This window comes from Equus caballus, chromosome 1, assembly GCF_041296265.1.
Source record: "Equus caballus isolate H_3958 breed thoroughbred chromosome 1, TB-T2T, whole genome shotgun sequence".
Taxonomy (NCBI): Eukaryota; Metazoa; Chordata; class Mammalia; order Perissodactyla; family Equidae; genus Equus; species Equus caballus.
In genome coordinates, this window is record NC_091684.1 from 106,307,743 (window position 1) to 106,334,137 (window position 26,395).

The 26,395-nt window shown below is 54.7% G+C and overlaps 1 protein-coding gene across 5 annotated transcripts; it reads right to left on the bottom strand.

The window, feature by feature from the left end:
• Positions 1–8,770: 8,770 nt before the first annotated feature.
• ISG20 (interferon stimulated exonuclease gene 20) lies at positions 8,771–25,001 on the bottom strand. Of its 5 annotated transcripts, none has more exons than XM_001503166.6 (4): positions 22,502–25,001; positions 21,790–22,041; positions 12,512–12,712; positions 8,771–8,998 (listed from the first exon to the last, which is right to left on the bottom strand). In XM_001503166.6, the coding sequence occupies exons 2-4, from the start codon at positions 22,015–22,017 to the stop codon at positions 8,912–8,914; spliced, it is 516 nt and encodes a 171-aa protein (XP_001503216.1). In that variant the 5' UTR covers positions 22,018–22,041; positions 22,502–25,001; the 3' UTR covers positions 8,771–8,911. The 5 variants fall into 5 exon arrangements, with proteins under 5 accessions (XP_001503216.1, XP_070122879.1, XP_005602859.1 ...); XM_070266778.1 differs by having other exon boundaries at positions 8,771–8,993; positions 22,502–23,724; XM_005602802.4 differs by having other exon boundaries at positions 22,427–22,560.
• Positions 25,002–26,395: the final 1,394 nt, after the last annotated feature.

A 26,395-nucleotide genomic window follows, 5' to 3' on the forward strand; every position in this document is an offset into this window, starting at 1 on the left:
CAGTTCAGAGCCTCTCTGGATGAACTCCCCCTGCAGCCCAAGCCCCCAGCTCTCCACTAGGGTGCATGGGGGAGGGGCAGCAGTCGCCAGCCTGCCCAGACTTGACAGGGTTCTAGGGGTGTTAACTGCTCCATATTCAAATTTCCAACCAACCCTCCAGTTTGCAGCCTACCCCTCCCTCCAGCCTATTGCGTCTCCACTCTTACTCTCCTTTTTTCCCACGAGGTGTATTGTGGCATACGACAAACTCTGCATAAAGTGTACAACTTGATAAATTTGGGTATATGCACTGGCTTGGACTGAATGTTTCTGCCCCCCTAACATTTGTACGTGGAAACCTTCCCCCCAGAGCAATGGTATCTGGAGATCGAGCCTTTGGGAGGTGGATGGGTCATGAGGGGGGAGCCCTCATGAATGGGATTAGTGCCCTTATAAAGGAGGCCACAGAGAGCAAGCTCACCCCTTCTGCCAGGTGAGGACACAGTGAGAAGATAGCTGTCTGTGAACCAGAGAGCCAGCTCTCAGCAGACACCAAATTTGCAGGCCTTTCGCCTTCAGAACCGTGAGGAGTGAATTTCCTTTGTTTATAAGCCACTCAGTCTATAGACTAAGAAATATATGTATCAGTGAAATGCCACCACAATCCAGATAATGAGCGTATCCCTCACCTCCAGAAGTTTCCCCATGTCCCTTTTCATTCCTCCATCATGTCCCTTCTTCCATCCTCCCTTCCCCGAACGTTGGGTGATTCTGATCTGCTCTCTGTTACTATAGACCAGTTTGTATTTTCAGAATTTTGTATAGTCAGAATCATACAGCATATACTCTTTCTTTGTCTGATTTCTTTTATAACATAAGTATTTTGAGATTTATTTATATTACGTGTATTAATAGTTCGTTCATTTTTACAGTGTCTATATACCACAAATTGTTTATCCATCACACGTTGATGGACATTTGGGTGGTTTCCAGATTTGGGCTCTTACAAATAAAGCTGCTACGAATGTTTGTGTGCAAGTCTTTATATGGACATCTGCCTTCATTTCTCCTGCGTAAGCACCTGGGAGTGGAGTGGCTGGGTCATGTGGTGGATGTGTAATTCTTCCAGAGATCGTCAAACTGTTTTCCTCAAGAGGGCGTCCCATTTTATTTTCCACCAGTACGGCACGAGAGTTCCAGTTGTTCTGCATCCCCTCCCACACTTGGTATGGGCAGACGGTTCCATCTGCGGCATTTCAATGGGTGTGTAGTGGTATCATGTTTTTAATTTGCGTTTCCCTGCTGACTAATGACGTTGCATTGACCATTTATAGATCTTCTTTTGTGAAGCATCCATTCAAGTCTTTTGCCCATTTTTAAATTGGTTTTTGGGGGGATCTCCTCTCGGTTGTGCTGAATCTAAAGGCTGGGGTGCCTGTTGTGGCATAGATCCCCCACTCAGAGCCCTCCCACCTCCCGGGAAAGCTTCGTGCCTTTGAAATTGCTCCTGGCTGTGAAGCGCCACGGCTAGGATGTGGGTTTTTTGCCTCAGCAGAGGTGTATTTCTGCCTCTTCCACCCCGTCAGCGCTGTCCCTTGTTGTGGGGCTTCTTTTTATCCAGTTTCCAGATCTCTCTCAAAGGAAATTTCCCACAAGTAGCTGTAGATTTGTTATGTCCATGGGAATAGAGGAGTTCCAAGTCCTTGTCTGCCGCCATCTTCCCAGAATCCAAAATTCTTATTACTGAGTTGTAAATGTTCTTTATCCACTCTAGATACAAGTCCTTAGTCTGATATATGTGTTGTTATTCTTTGTCTGCCCCTAGTAGGTATTTGTTATGATTATTTAAAGTTTCTGTTTAGTCTTTTCCCGTTAGTTCTGTTTTTCTGATAAAGCATATGTTTTTTGCAGCCTTTTGGCAGAGTAGTTAAATTCCTCAGGTGTCTCAGCATTTTCCCCTGCAAACTCATCTTTGACCTTTTTAGGAACCATCGGCTGCCTTGGCTGGGTCCATCTTTCCAGGGAGAGGGCACGTCTACCTTTGGGTGAGCTGGGAGGGGGCCCATCCCAGAATGGAGTCTTTAGCTCTGCCGGGCGCGATTATTCCCTTCCCCCTCACGCCCACCACCTCCCTCCAGCAGCCCCTGAGCCCCGGTGAAGTTTTTACCCAGTGGGCTGCAGCCATCCTCTTCTGCAGAAAGCCCCTCCCCGATTGGGGTTCTGATGGTTCCTCTGGCTTGTTGTTTCCCTGCCCTCTAACCATGATGGACTGAACCATGGTCTACCCCTGATGCGTGGGAGAAAGGAAGACACGCCTGAAAAGTCCTCTCTCAGGCCATAGGGGGCCGCCATCTTGTCTGAAGCCCCCCATGTTATTAATCTGACCCTCCCTCATCCTTTTAACAACTTATGCAAGACAGGAGGGTTATTTTTTAAGGTGGGAAAGACTTGCTCATGTTTATAGACCAAGGCAGTGATGAGGGGAGAGGCCGAAAATGCAGGGACATGAAAAATGAATAGAACAAAGCCCCAGGAAGGTCACCACTCAGGACTAGGCCCTTTGTCTCCCAGGCCAGTGACTCCCGTTGCCCCACAGGGTCATTCGCACCCCTCATCCTTTCACTCCTTTGACGTGTATTTATCGAGTCTGCCGTGGGCCAGATATTATTCACTGTTTTACATGCTAAAAGATGAAGGGGCGAACAAAACACACTTGGTCCCTATTGTCACTTAACCAGATAAATATATAATTACAACCTGTGGTCCAGGAAGGCTTCTCTGAGCAAGTCACCTGAAGGACGACCGAGGCAGGGGAAGGTTTGGGGAAGAACGTGCCGGTCAGAGACAGCTGCATTTGCAAAAGCCCTGAGATGACAAAGAGGAACTGGAAGACGTTCTCAGTGGCTGCAGAGACGGAGGTGATGGGGCTGGAGGGGAAGCGAGGGGTCTGCGCTGGCAGGGCCCTGTAGGCAACGTTTTGGAGTTTGCGTTGTCTCCTGAAGGAGCACAGAGAAGCCTTCAAAGGTATCTTAGTTAAGTTCACTCCGCAGCAGACCTTGAGGGAAGGAACAGAAATAGAGGAATCAGCTGGAAGCTTATGGCAGGAGTCCAGGTGAGAGCGATGATGGATCTGGACCAAGGTGGTGGCTCTGAGATGGAGAAGAGTGGGTGGATTCACAAGTATTCACAAGTATTTTAGGAAGAGTATCTGTGAAGGTGGCGCCATTGACTGAGATGGTGGAAATGAGGAAGGATCAAGGTTGGGGCTGGGGGATCCAAGAGATGGGACTGGACACGCTGAGTGTGAGGTGTCTGGGAGATAGCCGGACGGAGATGTAGGGCAGGCAGTGGGGCGTGACTTTGGATCTCAGTGGAGAGGTCGGCTCTGGAGATATGACTTTGGGAGTTGTCGTCATAAGGCCAATGCTCACTTCACTCAGTAACTTCTTGGATGTCACATCGTTAGAGAGACCGCCCTTGTCTACCCGTCTAAAACGGCAGCCTTGCCCACCCCCACACTCCAGTTACTCTCTCTTCATCTGCTTTACTTTGTCATAGCTTTTATCACCAACCGACATGATATTATATATTTATTTGCATATTATCTGTCTTCCGGACTAGGATGTAAGCTCCATGAGGGCAGGCACTGTAGGTCTTGTTCTTTGCTCTCTCTCTAGTACCTCGAACAGCACCTGGCACATAGTAGGAGCACAGTAAATATTTGTTGACTGAATGGATCTCTGACCCTCGCACCAACCCTGGGGGAGGATATTACCATCCCCAATCTACAAATCAGGGACCAGAACCTCGGAGGGCTTACCACTCAGGACCACCCAGTCCAGAAGCCCCTGAGCCGGGCTGGCCTCCAGCCTGCCACCTGCCCGGTCCTGCCCTTCCCTCGGCTGCACCACGGTCCAGGCTCCCGGGGTTGCCTCATTGCCGAAGAGCACCAGCCCTGGTCGCTGTCTTCCAGCCTTTTCCCGTTCTGTGGAGGAAAGATGCTAGCTCACAGAGAAAGAATTTTTATTTTTAACCTGCCCCTCCCTTCTCTAGACTCCAGTCAGTCCCGGGTGCAGTTAGATCTGAACAGCCAGGCCCCACCAGCTCTCACTTTGGCCTGAGCTCTTTCTCCAGATGGAGGGTCTTGGGCTGGGGTCAGTCAGGCAGAGCTGCTCCAGCCCCCACGGGAAGACACGGCTGGGGGCTGAGCTGGGACTGGCTGGCAGAGCTGAGCCTGTATCCCCTTCCCTCTGTCCGAGCTCTAGACCCTGGGGGATGGAACAGGAAAGTGAAGAGATGAGGACGTCCAGCCCTGAGCGAGGGACCAGCTCAGTGTCCTAAAACCGAGGTCCCGACCAGCATTCCCTGGGCCTCCCCTTGCGCTTGGGAACAGATGCCAGTGGGTTCTGCCCTGAAACACACAGCACATTGCTTGAAATCAGGCTGCTGGGGCAGGGCCAGCCTCTGCCTTTTCCTCCACGTCTCAGCCAAAGCTGCTCGAAACCCTGTCTTCCCCCAGCAGGAAAAGCATATGCTCTTTCCATATAGAGGAGAAATTGTTCCACGAGTGAGTAAGCCTCTTGGCCACGGAGCTGGCCCAGCCCGCAGCCCGCCGGCCGGAAGCGGGCAGCGCTCGCTACCGCTCCTGGAGCCCGACTGGGCTGGCTTCTCATCCTCGGAGACAGTGGGCCTTCGGATGGATGGGGCCGGGCAGTGGGCAGCTGGGTGGGCAGGGCCTGACGACGCTGAGCAGGTCGGGGCAGAGAATTCTTCCCCTGAATGAAGTCCTTTTCTCCCTTCGAGCTGGCTAGGCCGGGCCAGGGGAGGAGGAGGGAGGGAGGGAGGGAGGGTGGGAGGGCTCAGGGGGTTGTGGTGGCAGGCGACCTTTCCAGTCCCCTCACTCCGGCAGCAAACAGGTCTGAGTCAGGGGTGACTCAGGTGTGCTCATCGAGGCAGGGCCATTTTTAGACTGTCACTCCCACCCACCCCCAAATTCTCCTGGAGGCCTCTGGGGTTTGGTGGCAGGAGGTGATCCCGTCCCATCCCATCCCTGGGGCCTTAGTTTATTCCCCCAGAGCCACAGGAAGGTACAGGTCTTTCCAAAGCCGGTCCTGGGCTGGAGGATGCTGCTCATTTCCTTGGCTCCACTGAGTCCTGCTTCTCTTCCCACATTTTCCCCTTTTGTTAAGAATCCACTGAGAATGGGGCTTGGGGGCAGTGGGCAGAGAAGGGACAAGGTGGCTAGGGCATTGGGGTGAGTCGTGAGGCAAAGGGGAAATGGGGGGGGTGCTCCACATAAGAGGAAAACGTTGAAGAAATTGGGGACATTTAGCCTGGAAAGTCGAAGACTCAGGGTAGAGATGGGAGTCACGAAAATGATCTGAAGATGGGTGACCGGTCACCATATAGAGGTGGGATTCAATTTATCCTGGGCAGGAGCTCCAGTAGGGCCAGCCCTGTGTGTACAAATCAGGGACCCCAATCCTCCGAGCAGTGCTTTCCAGACAGTGAATTCTGTCACTGGACGTATCCAGGCCTAGGGTGGATGGCCCCCAGCTGAAAGAGGTCAGGGGTCAGGCAGGAGGTGGACTAGAGCTTAGGTCTCCAACTGGTGGCCCATGGGCCAGACACAGCCCTGAAGATGTTCCCACTGGCCAGCATTTCTGCACGGCCACAGTCAGCTGGGGCTGAGCGGCGACTGCCTGTTCTGGCTGGGCATGCACCCCAGTTCCGCATGGCGCATCAGGCCTGGGCCGCTCATTGCTGTCCTGGCCTGGCCCCTGGGGCATCACGTCTCTGAACCTTGAAGCAGAGGCCCAGGCCACATTCCCCCTTCTCCCTCTTCGGGTTCCCCCGGCAGGTTCCCCTCGGTCGGGAGGTGGAGGTGGCAGCACCCTCCCATGCACTCAGGTGAGACCACAGCAGCAGTGGGTCGGAGGGAGGATGGGTAGGATTCGGGAAGGATTGGAAACAGACCTGTGGAAGCCAGGTGGGGCAGCTAAAGGGCTTGGGAAGGAGAGGCCAGAAGGTGAGGCCAGCTCTGCCTTCTCCCTCTGAGCCTGGGCTGGACCCTGACTTGCACTTCTCAGAACTGAGGGCGGAAGACCAGGAGGGAGCAGCCTCCATGGGGAACGAGATTCCACCTGACGCCTGAAGGCTGCGGCAGATTTCAGAGCGGTTTCGCATCCCCTGGTCCCATTTGTTTCCACAGTAGCTGTGGGAGTTGGGACTAATGTTCCCATTGTACAGATGAGGAGACTGAGGCAGAAGTTGCCCAGGGATGAGTCAAGCCACCAGGTGACAGTGGGTCCCCTTTCTGAGTTGCTGCTCCAGGCCCGTGGGAGTGGGCCTGCTGGGGATGACGGGACAGTCACAAAGGAACCACTTAACAAACATCGTCTCCCTTCCTCCATCCTTTAGAACCCAACATTTCAGGCCTCCGCTCTGATTGCATTGGGCCCGGGGTGGGTCAGGAGTCCAGACGGGCAGCCCAGAGGCAGCCCTTTATTTTTATTATGTCCACGGTCACTGCCACCCCCCAGCCTGGTGCTGGGCACCCTGCTAGGAGACCTCAGTGCTCTCCTCAGCCCATTTGGTGGACGGGGACCCTGAGCCTCACAGAGGAGACTCTCCGGCCAGCTGCCCGACCCTGGAGCTGGTGCTCTCCCTAGCGCTCCGTGGCTGTGTTCTGTACGCGACTGTGTTTCTCTCCACTGGAAACCCGGCCATGCGGAGCCGGGGAGCCCGTGAGTGCAGCCCTCACGCGGCCCCTGGGGTCCTGACCGGCACATGGCCCCCGCCTGGGAGGGGTGGGCGCCTCCCCAGCTTTTCTCTCCTGGGGACATCCAAGCACGGCAGCCAGGAGCATGAAGACGCATAAGAGGGTTCCTTTGGGAACACTTTCCCTTTGGGAATCCATTTGTCTCTCCTTCCAGGGAAGCTGGAAGCCATGGAAGGAAGCTTGGGCCGGGAGTCGGAGAGCCCAGGGTCACCTTCCAGGCCAGGCTGCCTCCTGTCCCGGGCCCTCTCTGAGCCTCAGCTCAGCGGCTGGGTGAGGGCAGCCTTGAGGGCCCCCAAGCAGCCCTCTAGCCATTTCTGGAGAGGCAGCCCCTTGCACCTCATGCCCTGGCGCCCCTCAAGCAGGCTCAGCCTGCAAGGCGGCCTGGCCAACAGCGGCCCAGGGGCACCACCTGGTGGCCAGTCACGGCCGCACAAGGCCATCGTACCCACTGCTTTGACGGTCCATCCAAATCCTCACCACAGAGGGCCTGATCACTGCCCTGAAACTCGGGGTGTTCTCTTCCCCACCTCGCAGACATGGGAGGGAGCCCGCCAGGTTCCCAGAGGTAGGGGTGCAGACAGGAGGCACCGCCACTGTGAAGTGGTCTGAGTGAAAAGCACTGGAATTTGGGGGCTGTCGGTCCTGGATTTGAATCCTTGGGTACTTAACTTTATGGTAAGTCCCTCATCTATGCAGTGGGCCATTTACGACACATCTTGCAGGGCTGTGGGCCTCTCTCTGCATGAGCAGGCAGCCAAGGGGATGGCAGGGGATGAGGCTGGACCAGCAACGGGCGTCCACCCCGGGGGCACTCAGCCCTTAGCCTCTCAACTGGGGCTGCTTGTTACATTCACCTGATGCTTAGGCCGCGCTTCTCGAAGAATGGACCCGGGACCAGCGGCAGCAGCATCAGCAGTGACCTTGTTAGGAACGCAGATTCTTGGGCTCCACCCCTGTTCTGCTGAATCAGAAACTCGGGGGTGGGGCCCAGGGCCCTCTAGGTAATACCCATGGGGTCAAAGGTGAGAAAGCTGTCCTTAGGTCCTGCTGGGGTTGCTTACAAACGCCTCAGGTATCCTCGGCATCAGAATCACCCATGGGGGTCAAAAAAACAGCAGGTGCCCACCCTGCTCTCCCAGCCCCTGCCCCACAATTCTGGTTTAGTGGGGCTGAAGTGGGACCCGGGCTCAGATTCAAATAACAACCCTGCAGCGGATACTACTGAGCAGTCGGTGCTCTGGTTTGGACCCCTCTCCCCACACACTATGCACGCCCTTCCTTCAGAGGGCGGGGCCCGCAGCAGGATGCACTGCTCCCCCTGGGGTCCCCTAGATGGGCAGGTGGTGCAGAGAATAGTCACCAGTTATTGACATCTGGTGGGTGCTTAAGCTGTGACAGGCACGGTGCTAGGGACTTTGTATGCAACAACTCACAAGAACCCTATGAACGGTTAGAATTCCCCATTTTACAGATGGAGAAACTGAGGCACAGAGAGGTTAAGTAACTCGTGTTAGGTCACACAGCTGCTGAATGGCAGAACCAGGATTCCAACCTAGTTCCCTCTGACTCCAGAGTCCACGACTTTTACTTCCTCATTTTACAAATAAAAGGAGGGATGACTTGCTGAGGGTCACCAGGGGTGGCACCCATCACACCTCCTGTACCTTTGCTTCGAAGTTCACCAGTGCCATGACACCAATTTCAAGATGGGATGAATGGGACCGGGACCTCTGAGCTGGGTGCCACCCCCAGGAAGTAATGCCACCCCTCTGGGCATAAATGCAACTGGAAAAGGGAGGCAGAAGCCGGGGTTGTTAATTAAGTCACATGCCGCCTGGGTTCCTAGAGCTTCTTCATGGATGCACAGGATTAGAGGTATTAAGGACATTGACACTTGCCCCCACCCCAGCTCAAGTCTTCACGCCCTTCTCAGCATCACACAGACTGGGTCCTGTCCCCCGTTACCAGGCTCAGAGAGAAGAATGGAAAAGAGGAGATCTGACGATGGAGTAAACAAAATATAGTAATTTTATTGCTAAAGATGCATTTTCCAAAAGCAAGCGAGTTCCTGTCCCGAAGAGACCCAGGCCTCCAGTCCCTGGGGAAAGGACCGAACGGAGCTTCGGTCCCACACCGCCTGGCAAGCAGCCCTCAGTCCTCTCGAAGTTGCCGGGAGATTTTGTAGAGCTCCATGGTTGCTCTGGCGTCTTCCACCGAGCTGTGTCCTGACCTGCTGTTCTGCAGACACAGGTAGAGTGGGGACTTGGGGCGGGGCTGAATCCAGATGCTCTGGGTGACCTGGGCCTTCCCTGCTCACACCCCAATTCCAGGGCTCCGCTGTGGGCCGGTGGGTGAGAGTCCCCAGGCCTCTGATGCCCTGGACTCAGCAGGTGGCTGGATCAGGCCTGGCCTCACCCGTCAGCCCCCAGGCGTGGCCAGGCACCACCCCCAGCATCCTGAGAGCCAGACTGTGCTCTCAAGGGGCTTAGAATCCGGGGTAGGGGGAGGCGGGGGATGTGGCCAGCACTACAGACTTGCTCCCTGACACAGAGGGGCTGAGGCAGCTCTACAGGGGATCCCAGGGCCCTGGGGCCTTTGTTAAAAAGGTATACGTCAAAACCCTGGTTCTAAAGTGCAACGTGCTCAGCAGGTTGAAACAGTGTGATCCACTGAATCGAGGGGCTGGCCATGCTGTCCTCGGTCCTGTGTGCTGCAAGGCTAGCCTAGTGGCCAGACTCAGGTCCATGCCCTGCTTCCTCCATGATGCCTGTTCGTCCAGCCAAGCAGCCCCTCACTCCCCACGCCCCACATCCCCTGCCCTGCCCACCTCCACCAAGACTTACCTTCACACACCATTCAGATCTGGCCCCCGTCCTGCCACCTATCCTCCCTCCCTGATGCCAGGACACCTGTCCTTCCCTCCATCGGGCTCTCCCCACAGCGAGTGCTGGCGATCCGGTTGTGGGCCACCCTCTATTCAACCAAGAGTTGCTCAAGGACAGGGCCAGGCCTTGCTCACCTGTGTCCCCAGCATCTGGTCTGGCCTGGCCCAGAGTAGGTGTTTAACAAATGTGTTGCCCTGGAGGGCCCTGCATGTAGCGGTGGCTCCTAGTATCTGCCCACCTCCCTGGGCCCTTCTGCCTTGCTGAGCTCCCAGCCCCAGCCACATGCCTTCGCCTGGGGCTTGTCGAGACTAGGGCTGGGGTGATAGAGCCCCAGGAGCAGCACCGGCCAATGCCCAAGGGGAGCTATGTGTAAATATCCTAGCTCCCTGGGTAAATCTGAGGTCCGTGTTTTACACCGTCTCCCAGAGTTCCACAGTGGGATTAAGTTATCCACAGGGTAACTGGCTTGATTTTAGAAACAAACAAACAAACCTTTATTAGGTGCCTTCCCTTCCCACCTCCCGTCACTCTGCCAGCACCTGCTGGGGTTCCCTCTCATATAAGCTTCCTGCAGCCCGATCCTTCTATGGGGCCTCTTTCTGCTGAAGGTGGAGGGCTCATAATACGCAGCTCTTGACCCCTACCCAGTGGCAATAGGCAGTAACTGCAACCAAATAATTTGAGGATGTGTAAGACTAGACCCACCCCCTCTAGCAACATCAAATATTATATCAAATCTCCAGATCAGAGAGAAAACGACAAGTACCCAGAATTCAGTCCTGAGGACATAGAAATATGTAAGCTAAATGACAAAGAATTCAAAATAGCTATCATCAAAAAACTCAACGGGTAAAAGAAAATGTAGAGAAACAATTCAATGAGATCAGGAGATACTTCACAAAAGAGATTGAAACTATAAAGAGGAATCAATCAGAAATAGAGATGAAAGACACAAGGGAAGAGATAAAACAAAATATGGATTCCCTGAACACTCAAGTGGACATCATAGAGGAGCGAATCAGCATAATTGAGGATAGATGTGTTGAAATGCTTCGCACAGAGGAGGAGAGAGAACTAAGACTAAAAAGAAATGAGGAAAGTCTCCAAGAAATAGCCAACTCACTGAGGAAATGCAACATAAGAATTATAGGTATTCAGGAAGGAGAAGAGAAGGAGAATGGAGCAGAAAGTGTGTTCAAAGAAATAATAGCAGAGAATTTCCCAAACCGAGGGAAAGAGAGGGAAATCTGTGAGGAAGAGGCTTCCAGATCTCCTAGATATGTCAATGTAAAAAGACCTATTGCAAGGCCTATAGTAGTAAAACTGGCAAAAATGAATGACAAGGAAAGAACAGTAAGGGCAGCAAGGCAGAAGAAAACAACCTACACAGGAACCCCCATCAGGCTTTCAGCAGATTTCTCTGCAGAAACCTTACAAGCTAGAAGAGAATGTAATGACATAATCAAATCTTTGAAAGACAAAAATTTTCAGCCAAGAATACTCTATCCAGCAAAAATATCCTTCAGATATGATGGAGAAATAAAAACTTTCCCAGACAAACATAAGCTAAGGGAGTTCGTAGCCACAAGATCCCCCTACAAGAAATCCTCAAGAAGGCCTTCATACCTGAAAAATAAAAAAGGGAGAAAGGGGTCACAAAGCCCAGAATAAGGAGATAAATAGGTAGACAGAATCGGAGCAGGATAGCAAATACTCAAGTGTAGCATCAAAGATAAAGGGAAGGAAAACACCAAAAACAAAGATAATCTTGTCATTTTAACCACAAACTCACAACACAAGATGGAATAAGATGTGAGAAAAACAACTTAGGAGGGGAGGAGGAAAGGGACTGAATCAGTTTAGACTAAGGAAATAAGAGGCCATCAGAAAAGGGACTATCTTATCCACGAGATTCTGAATACAAACCTCAGGGCAACCACTAAACAAAAGAGCAGAACAGAGACACAAAAATAAATAAGGAGAAAATAAAGAAACATAACATAAAAAACTACATAATTCAATGGGTAGACCGAAACACACAGGATGAGAAACAAAGGAAATGCAGGAGAACTAGAAACTGAGAGATAAAATGACTGCATTAATTAAGCCCTCATGCATCAATAATCACCCCAAACGTAAATGGATTGAATTCTCCAATAAAAAGACACAGAGGGGCTGGTCCAGTGGCACAGTGGTTAAGTGCGCACGTTCTGCTTCAGCAGCCCGGGGTTCGTTGGTTCAGATCCAGGGTGCGGACATGGCACTGCTTGGCACACCATGCTGTGGTAGGCGTCCCACATATAAAGTGGAGGAAGATGGGCACAGATGTTAGCTCAGAGCCAGTCTTCCTCAGCAAAAAGAGGAGAATTGGCAGCAGTTAGCTCAGGGCTAAGCTTTCTCAAAAAAAAAAAAAAAAAAGAGTGGCGAGATGGATTAAAGAACAAGATCCAACAATTTGCTGCCTCCAGGAAACACACCTCAGCTCCAATGACAACCACAGGCTCAGAGTGAAGGGATGGAAGACGATACTCCAAGCTAATGGCAAACAGAAGAAAGCAGGTGTTGCAATACTTATATCAGACAAAGTAGACTTCAAGATAAGACAGGTGAAGAGAGACAAAGAGGGGCAGGATATAATGATCAAAGGGACACCCCACCACAAAGACATAACACATAAATATCCATGCACCCAGCACAGGAGCACCAAAGTACATAAAGCAATTGTTAACAGACCTAAAAGGAGATACTAATAATAACACAAACATTTGTTCTGCAGCCACTGAGGGCTTTTAGAGTCCTGGAGGGAAGGCCCGGCCCCCAGAAGCAGCTCTCCAGCCCCCAGCCTGGGAGGGAAGGGGCAGCTCACCTGGATGTGCCACCCGAGCAGCCGCTCGCTGAGCACCCGCAGGGAGACCCGCCTGCAGTTCTGCAGTTTGGCCTTGCGCCACAGCAGCCTGTCGGTGGACGTGTCGTAGATGGCATAGCCGTCCATGCTCTCTTTCAGGGCCTTGAAGTCGTGCTTCAGGTCGTGACCCACCACCAGCTTGCCTCTCAGGAGCTGCAGGATCTGGCCAGGAAGACACACCCACGCATCACCCAGGGTCCTCTGGGTGGGTCTGGGGCAACTTGGTGCCTTCATGGGGCAGACAAGGAGCAGCCCCTCCTCGACTTGCTGTGTGACTTTGAACAAATCTCTGTCCCTCTCTGGGTTTTAAACATATCGTTCATAAAACGAGGAGACTGGACCAGGTCCCTCCTCCCACTGAATAGTTGAGGTCTGTGCTAAAGGGCCCCCCAACTCCTTGAGGGGTTTCCATGCGTAATAGCAATGGCTAGCACCTACTGAGTATGTCCCATATGCCAGGCGCTCACCTAAGGATGTCACATATATTATGTCCTTTAGTCCTTTCAACAGTCCACTGCGGCAGGCTGAGTACTGACCTCCCACAGGTGCCCACACCCTAATGCTCAGGACCTGTGGGCAGGTTACACAGCAACGGGAAATGAAAGCTGCAGACGGAGTTCAGGGTGCTTATCAGATGACCTCACAACAGGGAGATTTTTCTGGATTATCCAGGTGGGCCCAACATAATCCCAAGGGTCCTCAGGTGTGGAGGTCAGTGATTAATGGGGCAACTCAACATGCTGCTGGCTCTGAAGAGGGAGGAAGGGCCGTGGGCCCAGGACGCGGGCGGCCTCCTTAAGCGAGAAAGGCAAAGAAGAATTGGATTTCCTCGCAGAGCTCCGGACGGCTGACGCCTGGCCTTCGCCGGGTGAGACCCGGGCGGGACCGCCAAACTACACAAGTGGAGATGGTAACGTGGTGTTGTAAACCACTAAGACTATGGTTTTGCTACCGCTGAAAACTAAAACAGCAGAGAGGGAGGGCCGTATTTAACGGAAGTTTGCAACTGAGAAAACGGAGGCACAGAGAAAGTGAAATAATTAGCCCAAGGTTTTAAGGCAAGTCTGCAGACTCCCTGACGCCCTCTCACAAAAGATTGTCTCGTTCCCCTCGCCCTGAATATGGCACTTCTGCCTTCTCTGTGGGGCCGGGAGCCCAGGAGCCATGAGCTCCCCAGAGCCACACGCTGCAGAGACCACGTGGGGACAGGGACGCACCTGAGGAACCCCAGCCACAGATGGGTGGGTGAGCAAACCTCCTGATGATTCCAGCCCCCGGCATGCAGGACGGATGCCCCCGCTGCTCCATGGCCCCGGCTGCCAAGTCCCGCCCAGATTGCGGGTGCATGAGTGAAATATTGACATCGTCTGAACCACTATTTTGGGGCGATCTGCTAAGCACCATTAGATGACTGTTAGTGGCAGAGCCAGCCTTCGAAGCCAGAGGACTGCTGCCAGCACCTGCTTGTCACCAGGACACTTTCCAGAAAGAGCAGGCCTGCTCCAGGCCTCTGCCACCCCAGCGGCCGAGCTCCGAGCAGCAGCCCTGAGGGCCCCAGCCTGGCGCCCTGCGCACGTGCCCAAGCTCCCCTCTTGCCTCCGTTCTCGCCTCCTCTCCCACGGCGGCCCCACGGACAACCTCCTGCCTCTGGCCACTTTATTTGGCTGCCGTTGTGAGGATGGGCTGGGGTACCATGGGGCGAGCTGTACGCGGCCCAGGGGAAGGGGCAGCTCGTGACTCTCTGGTCCGTTTGGACATCTCTCAGCAGCCTCCGTCTCTGCCTCTGTGCGTCGCCGAGGACTGTAGTCTGTGCCCGGGGAAGGGGCCTTCTGGATGGCCAACACCCTCCCACGTCCTGCTTATGCCTCTAGTGGCCTCCCGAGACCCCATGTGGGGCCTGTGGTACGTGATCCCTTTGACGACCACAGGTTATTGTGGCCACTGTACAGAAGAGGAAGCTGAGGCTCAGAGAGGGGAGGTGACCTGCCCACGGTCACGGCGCTGGAAGAGGGGTCTCCCCATCCACCGTCAACTGGCAGTGTCACCAGCCTGCCCTGCCGTTCACGTGGCTTTGTTGGGGGCCTCCTCTGGATGGAGCCCCGCTAGACCTGGGACTGGGGGAAGCTCGCTGTGCCACTCCTGAGGGACGCCGGTGCTCTCACACTGGGCCTCAGAGTCAGCTGGTGAAGCCCCCTGAAATCTGGATTCAGATTCTGGATTCTGTGTTTCTAACGGGTGGTGCTGCTGCTGCTGGTCCGGGGCTCACCCTGAGTGGTGAGGGCCCCCGACCTCAGAGCAGCAGCTTAACGGGGCTCCCATGCGTGGAGGAAAGGACCGGCCCAGGCAGAGGGGCGGGGGAGTGAGGCTGTGTGGCTGGCTGTGGGTCATGCGCCTCCTCTTACTGACGTTCTTTCTGTTTCCAAACAATGTGGCCTGTTTTCCCTGCTGGGAGCTGGCTCAGGCCCAGTTCATACAGAGCCCCGAGGGAACTGTCTGCCATCCCAGAGACAGCCGCGGCCAGTCCCAGGCACGAGAGGGCCAAATCATTGTGCTGTGGATTCCTAGAAAATGCATCACTTCCCCAGTCTGAGTGTCCCTGGGCGGGGCTACGTGCCATACACAGGACTCATCATGAAACAAATAAGAGGGGGTTGGGGGGCTGGCCCTGCAGCCGAGTGGTTAAAGTCCCTGGGTTCCGCTTTGGCAGCCTGAGTTCTCGGGTTCGGATCCTGGGTGTGGACCTACTCCACTCATCAGCCATGCTGTGCCGGCGTCCCACATACAAAGTAGAGGAAGATTGGCACAGATGTTAGCTCAGAGCTGATCTTCCTCTAGCAAAAAAGAGGATTGGCAATCAATGTTAGCTCAGGGCCAAACTTCCTCACACACACACAAAATAAAAATAAAGGGGTGGATGGACAGGCAGAAGGAAGGAAGAAGAAGCAGGGAAAAGAGAACAGTCTCTTTGGCAGAGAGATGCCAACAACTCCTCAGGACAAAGAGGCTGGGCATTCGGCAGGAAAAGACTGCCAGGACTTGCTGTGTGGCCTCAGGGATGTCAAAGTTCGTCTCTGGGCTTCAGTTTCGCCATGTGTAAGGTGAGGGCCTGGAGAGGTGAGCTCCACCAACTTGCTGAGGCAGGGCTGGGGGACCTGCTAGAGCCCAGGGAGGGGTGCTGAGGTGCCAGCTGGCAGGACCTCAGGGCTGTGTGACCTGCTGGCTGTGGGACCGCCCTGAGTCAGTGTCACAAGGCAGGTGTGTCAGAAGCAGGGGGCAGAGACTCTGGAATTCCTGGAAAGAACTGGAGTGGGGACGTTCATTGACCGGCTCTTGTTGGCCTGGCTCTGTGTCAAGTGCTTTCCTCACCTCCTGAGATTTCTTAACAGGAACACACTCGCGTTCCTTTACAGAGGAGGGTGCTGGGCATCAGAGAGGTTCAGAGGCTTGCCCGGGTCACACAGCCAGTGAGCTGCGAGCTGAGAGGTGTCGGGATCCGCCTGAGTCTGTCACTAGTGTCCCAGTTGTTGTTATGACGCCTTTAGAGAACTGGGGACGGTCTCTGCATGATTAACCCAGAGCGGAGAGCAGTGCTGGGCCCACTGGCACCCAGTGAGCATCGCCTGAATTGGGGATACAGCCCCTAGAAGGCGAGGTGATCATTCCATCTGACCAACAGGGCCAGTGGGGCACAGAGTGGTGTGTGCCCACGTCACATGGCAGGGCATTTCCCACAAGGGCCTCATCGAAAAAATCACCCGGGGCCCTTGTTAAAAATTCAGAGGGCGGGCCCTGCTCCAGGCCTCCTGCATGCAAATCACTGGGGGGTGTTAGCAAATGTTCCGGGGGATTCTCCGCATCGTGAGTTTGCACATCTCTGCCCTGAGCCTGTCAAAGAACAGCTCAGCCTGCCGCTTCCATCACACACTCGCGCTTCCAGAAGAGGTGGCTGTGAGGGACTTTGAAGAATGTCGTCCCTACAGAGGCCCAGATCCCCTGCTGTCATCCTCAGGAGTGGCCCCAGTCCCCTTTCCTCCCGGCCCCTGCCCCCAGCTTGTGCCTGCTTCCCACAGGGCTGTACCCTGCGGGAAACCTGGATGGTGAAATCGTCCTCTTCCCTCTGGCCCCGCCCCAGAGAAACCTGCCCAGTGGCAGGGCCCCAACAGGGCACCCTGACCCAGGCGAGGGCTGCTGAGCTGGCTACAGCCCCGTTAACTCCCTGTTCACCAGCTCCCACGGCCTGCCTCCTGTCTGTCTCCCTCCTAAGCCACGAGGCCTCCCGGGATTCAGTTTCCCTGTTTGCAGACTAAAAATGGAATGATCCTGGGGAAGTGCTACTTGTCATCCTGGGATGACACTGAAAGAGCGTTCGTTCACTTACGAAAGAGAGCTACAAGCTATTAAAAATTGCTGTTAGTAAAAAGAGAAGAAAAAAAAGAGAAAAGGATCATGAACTTGCCAGGTGAGAGCCCTGGATCTGAGCACTGAGTTCTAGCACAGCTTGCTGTGTGTCCTTAGGCAAATCACTGCCCCTCTCTGGACTTCAGTCTCATAGGTTCCCTCCTGCACTGACAGTCTGCCCTGCGGGGCCCTCTATAGACCAGACTTTCTCTGCCTCGATCCTTTCTCTGTCGATCCTTCTTTGGTGTGCATGTGGTGGGGGAGTGGCTGTCCCATGTGCTGTATGATGTTTCACACCATCCCTGGCATCTACCCACTGGATGTCAGTAGCAGGCCCCCCCACCCTACCTATGACAACCAGAAATGTCTCCAGATCTTGCTAAATGTCTGCCGGGGAGCAAAATCACCCTGCATGGAGGACCGCTGCTCTTGAGGATGGTCAGACCTAGCGATGTCAGGGGACAGGCAAATGCTTCCCATTGCAAAGTAATGTAGCCACATACAAAAAACAAAAGAGAGAGGGGATGGCAGGAGCCCACCCACGGTCCTTGCCCTGTGGCAGCGCACGCCTGGCGGGCTCGGGGGTCAGCGGCTGCCCAGAGCCCTCCTGGCTGCCGCGGGCTGCCCTGTGGCTCACCGCTCCTGTGGGAGGAGGAGTCAGGCTGGCAAGCGACCCCTGAAAGATGCCTGCGAGAGACCAAGGCCTGGAGGGCCCCAGGCTCACCTGAGAGGGGTCCCCCGGCCTCAGGGGTCTGAGAGGTGGCTCACAGGCTTCTGCCCTTTGGGGCCCCCAGCACATCCTGGGGCCTGTGACCCTGGCCTCTGTCTTTGGGGTTAAAACATTAGGGATGATGAGTGGGATCAAGCTGCCTCAGAGTCATCCTCCATGAAGACAAATGACAGCCGTGGCCTTGTTCCATGGCTTCCCTCAGTGCCACACCAGCCACTGCCCTCACGTGTACGGGACACTCAGTGTGCATGGAGCGACCTCGCACACGTTGATCGTGGGATCTGAACACCACAGGGCCAGCTCTGGAGCCGGAATCGAGTCTCTGCTCCACCCTTCCTTGGACAGCCAGCTCGGCCTTGTGCCTCAGCTTACTCATCCACAAAATGGAGCGATGAGACCAGTTAACTACTCCCACGCTGTGGCGGGGAGTGGAGGCAGCAGTATGTGAAAGGGGCTTAGCACAGTCCCTGGACATGGTGCTGGATACACCTGTGCTATTTCTTCACCCCTATGTTACAGAGGATTCTACTAAGGGGCACAGAGAGGTTTAGCAACAAGCCGGGGACACAGAGCAATCAGGTGGCAGACATCCAGCCAAGTCTAAAGACAGTGGGCTTGCTCCCCGCCCCCGGGCTGTGTGTGTGACTGCATCTCGACAGCAAAGGCCGGCACAAGGGCAGAGGCAATTTTGTTCCACACAGCAGCCAGAACTCCTGTATTTTGTGAAAATCAACTCAACTCCAATCCCACAAGCATCCTCAGGGCACCTTGAGTGCCAAGCACAGCATCCAGTCTGGGGCAGACAACGCATAGAGCAGGGGCTGTGGGCTGGGCAGACTGCATGTGTAGACGGGCGACCTTGAAAGCGCATGGGCCACAGCAAGGAGGGTGGGGGACCCTCACGGTAGGTCCAGCGGGGCAGGGGTAGGGCAGGGCATCATAAAGGTCTCCTCTGGCCTGGGCCTGCTGGGACGGTGGTATCCCTAGGGGCCGGGGTGAGGGGCGGGGAGGGTAGGAGCTTGGCTGAGGCCCAGGGTGGACGATGGCTGAGCCATGAGAAGCATGGAAAGGTAGGGAGGGAGGGGTTTGGAGGGCCCTGAGGCTGGACCCCTGCACCACAGGCAGAATCAACAGCAGGGTGGGGAGGCTGAGATCTGAGGCAGGCCCGGGGTGCTTCCTCTGGCAGCCGGTGTAGCTGGTGCAGCTGGCGGCAAATGAGGGCCAGCCTCTGAGGCCGCGGTTCCCAAGGGAGTCGGAAAGGGGACTCAGGCACAGTCTGGGCTGCGGCCCTTCCCTCGCCACAGGCACGTGCAGCGGCATCAGCCGGGAGCTGGGCGCTGTGCTCAGGGGTGTAGGCGGTGTCGCTGCATCCAGCCTGCGCGAGGCCAGGGGGGCGGCATTAGTACTCCCCTTTCACGGAGGAGGAAACTGAGGCTCCGAGAGGTCACACAAACCAGTAAGTGAGTAAGTAAGTAAGTAAGCAGGAAATGGTCCCCCCGGCTGTGGTTCCCAAGATTGCCTGGCCTCTGGGTCCCCACCCCACTCCTGGGACGGCCGTGGAGTGCCTCGGAGGGCAGGCTCCGTGTAGCACACCGGAGGCACTGGGCCTGGCAGAGTCTCCAACTGGGAAACAAGAGTGCTTCTGTATGTCTGGGCGAGGACCCAGGCGTCCTGACTCCCAGGCCAGTGCTCAAAGGCATCCAGAGGACTGGCTGCCTCTCCAGACTGGAGGTGTGAGAGGCATTTCTCTGCTGCCCCTCCCCGTCCCCTGGGCCCTTCTGCTCTCTGTCACACTGATGGGGAGGGGGCTGGGGACGAGGAGGAAGGATGGGGATGGGCTGTCTACCTGACCTGTGGGGAGCTGAGTGTGGGGAGCTCTGTGCAGTGTCCCTGGTCCCTCATGAGCACCTGAACAGACCCCCCTCTTCTTCATGTTGCCCCCCTTCTTGGTGACTCTCCTTTGGTCTCCTCCATCCTAACATTTCCTTCTTTCCAATCCTCTGTCTGCGCCTGATGACTCAGGGCCTCCCAACTGCTCCCCAGGGGCTCTCACTCTTCTCCCTGCTGTCATCTCTTTCCTCACTCCCATCTCTCCCCCGCAGCTCCCCCCATTCTAGTTTTTCTGAAATTAGTTTTGATCCTCCCATGCTCTTGCTCAAGAGTCTTCAATGGCTCCCTATGGCCTACTGAGTTGCATACACAGACTCCTCCCCACCCTCACAAATACCATCAGCCTCTTAGAGTCTTTCAAGCACCGCCCTGATGTACTGTGCCCCCTCCTCAGGGCTCCCAGTATTCTCGTAGTACCCCAAGAACAGTGCTGTCCAACAGAACATAACATGAGCCACAAGTGTAATTTTAAGTCATCTAATAGCCATATTTAAAAAGGTAAAAAGAAATAGGGGAACTTGGTCTTAATGTTTTATTTAACCTAATATATCTAAAATGTGATCATTTCAACATGTAATTGATATAAAGAACTGTTGAGGTGCTTTATGAGATGTTTACCCAAATCTTGGAAGCCCAGCGTGCGCTTTACAGGCACAGCACGTGGCCTTTCAGCACGGCCACTTCTCAGGGCTGGCTCCTGCACATGGCTGCTGGCGCCTCCCAGACACTCAGCTCAGGAGCTGGGGGCCTGAGTTTTGAATCCTGATCAGCTTGCCCACGTTCTGTTTATCCGAGCTCGTGTGAGTTGCTTACTGTTATGGGTTGAATTGTGTCCCTCCAAAATCACGGGTTGAAATCTTAACGCCCCGCACCTCACAATGTGACTTATTTGGAAATAGGGTCAAGGTGGAGGTCATCAGGGTGGACCCTAACCCAGCAGGACTGATGTCAGAGACAGGCACACGCGGCAACGCCGTGTGAACGTGAAGCCAGGGACGGGTTAAGCGCCCACAAGCCAGGGAACATCAGAGACTGCCAGGAAGCTGCCAGAAGCCAGGAGAGAGACAGAGAGCAGGCTCCTCATGGCCTCGGAGGAACCCAGCCTGCCAACACCCTCATCTGGGACGTGCAGCCTCACAACCGTGGGCCGGTAGTCGTCTGTGCTCCAGCCCCGCCTGTGGCCCCTTGTGCCGGCAGCCCTAGTCAGCCTGTGCCCTCGCCTGCCACAGGGGACGACGGGAAGCGATCGTCACGGTGAACCTGCTCTGAGGACTGACGCGCTCTCTCGACGCTCAGAATAACCCTGAGAAGCTGCTTGATTGTTATCCCCGTTTTCTTGGACAGCTGGGGACACTGGGAAACCTTGCCCAAGGTAACCTGGCTGGGAAGCAAGCAGCCGGGACCCAGAGCCGGCCTCTTAACCTTGACTTAGGCCCCTGAGCAGCTTCCTGGCAGGCTCCTAGCTGGTGGGTGGCGGGCACTTGGGAGAGCATCCGGCGAGGGGCCAGCATGCCGAAAATAGGAGCCAGTGTTTCAGGGCCAGCACCTGTGCGCGGTGTGTGGCCTTGAAATGCAATTCTCTGTGTTCTTGAACTTCCCCAAGCCCCACCAGCCCAGGAACCGAGGAGTTCACATGCCCTTCTACACCTTCCCAGAAGTGACTAACCCTGGTGGCACTTTGAGAGCAGTTGAGTTTGCTTTCTGTTTAGTGGTTCAGAGAAACCGAAAGTTAGACCTGGAGAAGACACCACAACAAGGGAAAGCACAGAGGGTGGGGAACCGGGGGCCATAGGCTGACCTCAAACTGCGGGGTGGCCTCACATGCGTCTGGGAGCCATATCTCCTCTTGGCCCAAGGGGCTCTGGCCTGTCCTCCAGGACCAGGAGGGCCACTGCCAAGGGCCCAGCCAGAGTCCCTCACTTCCCCGCAGGGCTCACCAGTGGCAGCCCAGGGGAGAGGAGAGAACGGGGACGCTAGCCAAAAATAGTGTGTGTGGAACATCAGACGAGACGCAGTTTCCCCATCACAAGCTCAGCAAGGTAGACCAGCTGCCCCGTAGGCTGCTCCCAGACGAGAGTCTAAGGATGTCTGACGGCAGGCAGCCGTCTCAGGGATGTGCTGGAGACGCCAACAGGCTTCTCCACACCCTGGTGCTCCCCACGCAGGTGAGGCGGGGAATCTTACATGGCTGGGGGCACAGGTCACAGATCTGATCACTCACCTCCTGCCTGGCCTCGGTGAATGGTGTGGCTTTCTCCATGTGCCGAGGCGTCACCCCGCTGACCCGCGTCCTGTAGTCAACGATCTCCCCGTCCGGCTGGATGAACTTGTCATAGAGCACGGTGCCATGGAGGTCCACGAGGCTGCAGCGGGCCAAGCCGCTCTCCCCGAAGGGCCCCAGGCCCACCATCTCGCAGTCCATGGCCACCACCTCGCGGTCACCTGCCATGTTCCGCTGGGACCCTCAGACGTTCTGGAGAGGGGGCAGCAGGAGGGGCATCATTCAAGGGCCAACCGAGGCCCCAGGTGTCCTCAGCCACCGCCCGGCCGGCCTGCACCCTCTGCCCTGCCCTTTGTCCCAAATACCACCTGACAAAGGGGGAAGTTGGTTTCTACCCCACCCAGTTTCCTCAGCCCCGAGGTCCCAGGGCCTCTGGTCCTGTCCGGCAGCCTCAGGACCAGGAGGCCCCCTCTCATCACCTCCCCTGGCCACTACCCCCAAGAAGCTCCTTGAACCCACTGTCCAGTCCTCCGCTCACCTGCCTGCCTGGGTGCCCTGGCTCATGCCTGCCTTGGTCCCCCAGTCACCAGCCTGCCTCAGAGCCCTGGGCTCACAGTTGCCTCGGCCCCCCTCTCACCTGCTTGCCTCAGAGCCCTGGGCTCACACCCTCCTCAGTGCCCTGGGCTCACGCCTGCCTCGGTCCCCTGCTCACCTGCCCGCCTCAGAGCCTTGCTCACGCCTGCCTCTCTGGCGCCACTTCTCCGCTACTGCAGCTGCTCTCAGCAGTGACTCATCTCCGACTTCAAACGGGGAATCCCGACCTGTTTCAGTTTCTAGTTTGTCATCAAGTAAAGTCACGGGTGGGAGGCCGGGCACGTGGGCCGGGTTGCTTCATCTCCTCGGGCTGCCGGCAGGCGGAGAACTGGGCGGCCTCAGTCAGGGCTGACAGACCTGGCAGGCTCCACGTCTTGGTGTCCTGTCTTTGCCCCTGCTTCCTCTCCTCAGATGATGCAGCTGCCGTGGATGGAGTGGATTGCAACATCTTCCTTTCCTTTCTCACCCTCCGCCCCGTCTGTAGAATAAACATCCCAGGACTGGAGCCCAGGGAATGTCCCACGACTTCCGGGGCCGCTACCAATCTGACACTCCGCGAGGTCTTTTAGCGGCCAGGGGGAGCTGGTTCTGGGGACACTGACGCTATTAACTGGGAAGGGCAAAAGGCTGGGGGCAGTGAGGGAGCCCTCCAGGCTCAGGGGGTGCAGGGGGACCTCGGAAACAGCTATCTGTCTGCCCTCCGGGGGTTCAGCCTCCAGCTCGGCTGACACTGTTTAAAGGCGAGGAGAAGCAGTCCCAGGGATAGCCCCCACCACCCAGCCTTATGTCCTGGGGGCTACACTCTCCCAGCCTAGAACTTTGACCTCTTAGAACAGTGCCTGGTATGTAGGGAACACTCAGTATTTACTGAATAAATGAATGAGTTCGTTATAACTGGGGAGAAACAGACTCGGCTTTCACTGAGGAAGTCATCCATCAATACTGTGCTGAGACTCAGTGATGAGTTGAGAGCCCCCCATCTCCCATCTTGCCTCCAACCCCAGGTCCACTTGGAATAAGCACTGAGCAGCCCCATCTGACTGCCCCCAACTGTCACAAAGATTTGTGCTCGGAAAGGAATTTCCCCGGATCCCTGGTGTTTTCACCAAGTGACGTTCAACTTAGACTTCAAAAATCAAACCAAATGCTAAAATATGTCTAAATGCTAAGACGCTGCTCCTGTTTGGCGTTCAATTGGTTCAAATTTGGGTATAAGAGGTTGTTTTTGGTTCCCATCCTAAATGAGCAACTTTCTCTGGAATTCAGACAGAACCTATGCTCACCCCTCCTGTTCTTTCCCCCACGGGTCCTGAGCCTCTTCCGCGGTCGGTCCAGACCCACACCCCCCAGTCTTTGCTGCATTTCCCCATCTCTCCGCATGCCTATCCGGGCCCTCACCTGCCCGTCAGCTCCTGGCCTCCCGCCTCCACCTTCACGCTCTGCGCCAAAGTGTCCTCCGAATCCTAACAGATTTAATTGCCCCAAATCTAATCTCTTGCACACTCACAGCACTTTGCTCAAGAACTGACAGTGATTTCCCGTCGTCCCAAAGAAAAATCAAACCTCAGCTCCCGTGCAGTTCCCAAGGCCCTTTTTCCTCTCTCCCACCAGGCTTTCCAATTTAACCTGCACCACTATCTCTTTTAGGTCTCTACCGGAATTCAGGGCCATTGTGTTCCCGTGGCGACCCCTCCCAAACCTTCAGCAGGCCCTCCCTGACTCCTTCAGTCCCCGTCGGCCAGTCCTACACTCGCATTCACCCACTCACCCAGTGCTGGGCCCTGGGGCCAGAGGGCAGGTCGGGTCTCTGCCTGCATGTGAAGAGACAGGTGGCCACCATTCCCGCTGCTCACCTCTGTCCACCGCGCTGGCTGCTTCTGTGCCCTGGGGCCTGAGCATTTGCTGGACGGTCTGGAAAGCTCTTCGTTAGCAATCCGGTTTGCTCCCTCTCCTCAGGTCTCCTACTGAGGCCTTCCCTGGCCTCTATTGAGAGCTGCACTTCCTACCCCCTTCCTGGATTTCTTCTACAGGAATCAGCACCATCTGAAATACCTTGTGTTTTACGGGTCGTTTTCTTCTCCCCTTCCCACTTGCTTGGTTTGCTGGCGACCTCCGGCACCTAGAACCTGCCTGGGTCAGGTTGAACATTTTTCAAATGTGTTGGACACAGGCACCGGTGAGTAACAGAGCCTAGGGCAAGAATTGTGATCCCAGCCACGGGGATGGGCCTGAGGGGTTCCCAATAGTAATGTCCTGGGTTTAACTGGAGTCACCCATCGGCCAGACCAAGCCCACAAATCTTGTTGGGTCAGGTGACAGCAAAAAAGTGAATCACTCAGGGCAAACCTCCCAGCCTTACAGACGCGCATCCTGTCACAGTTGGCCTACCTCCTGTGACCGTAGCAGGTACCAAGGCTGCCACTGTGTGGGCTTCCCTGGACCCCCGGTACTGGGCACGGTGCCCAGGCTGAGCTAACAATTCGTAATGCTGGGTCAGATGCCGCTCCCTATAGGCAAGCTGCTCTCTGAATCCCAGCTCACCATCTCCAGCCTTAGCTGGGCACGTACTCTGAGAATGGGTGTGTGCATTTCTAAATTATACACTCCAGATGGAATCATAAATATCAGCTGTTTCGTGTGGTTCAATCTAACAGATGTAAAACTGTGCTAATGGAATATGTTTTAAAAACAGACATAAAAAGAAAGTTAAAAATAAACTATTTACCAATAGGCATGTGAAAAGATGCTCAACATCACCGGTCATTAGGGAAATGTCAATCAAAAACACAATGAGCTATTACCTGACACCTGTTAGAATGGCTGCCAAAAAGGAACAGAAGATAAGTGCTGGGGAGGATGTGGAGAAAGGGGAAGCCTTGTGGACTGTTGGTGGGAATGTAAAATGGTACAGCCACTATGGAAAACAGTATAGAAGTTCCTCAAAAATTCAAAAAGAATTACCACGATCCAGCAATTCCACTTTGGGGTGTAGACCTAAAAGAATTGAAAGCAGGATCCCAAAGAGATATCACAGCCCCATGTTCACAGCAGCGCTGTTCACAATAACCAAGGAGGGGGAAGTAACTCGTGTCTATTGATGGATGGATGGATGGATAAGCAAAATGTGGCATATACCTCCAAATGAGTATCATTCAGCCTTAAAAAGGAAGGAAATTCTGACACACATACAACACGGGTGAACTTTGAGGGCATTATGCTAAGTGAAATAAGCCAATCACAAAAAGACAAATATTGTAGGACTCCACTTATATGAGCTATCTAGACAAATTCACAGAAACAGAAAGTAGAATGGGGGCTGCCAGGAGCTGGAGGGAGGGAATGGGGAGCGACGGTTTAATGAGTACAGTAGTCCTCCCTTATCCCGTTTTCCTTTCCATGGTTTGTTACCCGTGGTCAATCACAATCCAAAAATGTTAAATGGAAAATTCCAGAAATAAACCATTTGTAAGTTTAAAACCGCTCACCATCTGAGTAATGTGATGAAATCTCGCAATGTCCCTCTCCGTCCCACCTGGGACGTAAATTGTCCCTTTGTCCAGCATATATGCTACCCGCTCGCCCATGAGTCACTTAGTAGCCCTCTCAGCTATCAGATCAACTGCCGTGGTCTCCCAGTGCTTGCATTCAAGTCCCCCTCACTGTGCTTAGTAACGGCCCCAAAGCCCAAGTCGTGATGCTGGCGATTTGGACAGGCCAGAGAGAACAGTTGTTGTTTGTTACTGTGCCTAGTTTGCAAATTAGACTTTACCACAGCCAGGTATGCGTAGGAAAACACAGTATACATATAGGGGCTGGTACTGTCTAGGTTTCGGCATCCGCTGGCAGTCCTGGAACGCATCCCTTGCAGATAAGGGGGGACTACGGTAGAGTGTTTCACAAGCTAAAAGATGGGCTGCCCAATGTGAACATATTTAACACTACTGAACTCCACACTTAAAAATGGTTAAGACGATAAATTTTATGCTGTGTATTTTACAATTAAAACTAAAAA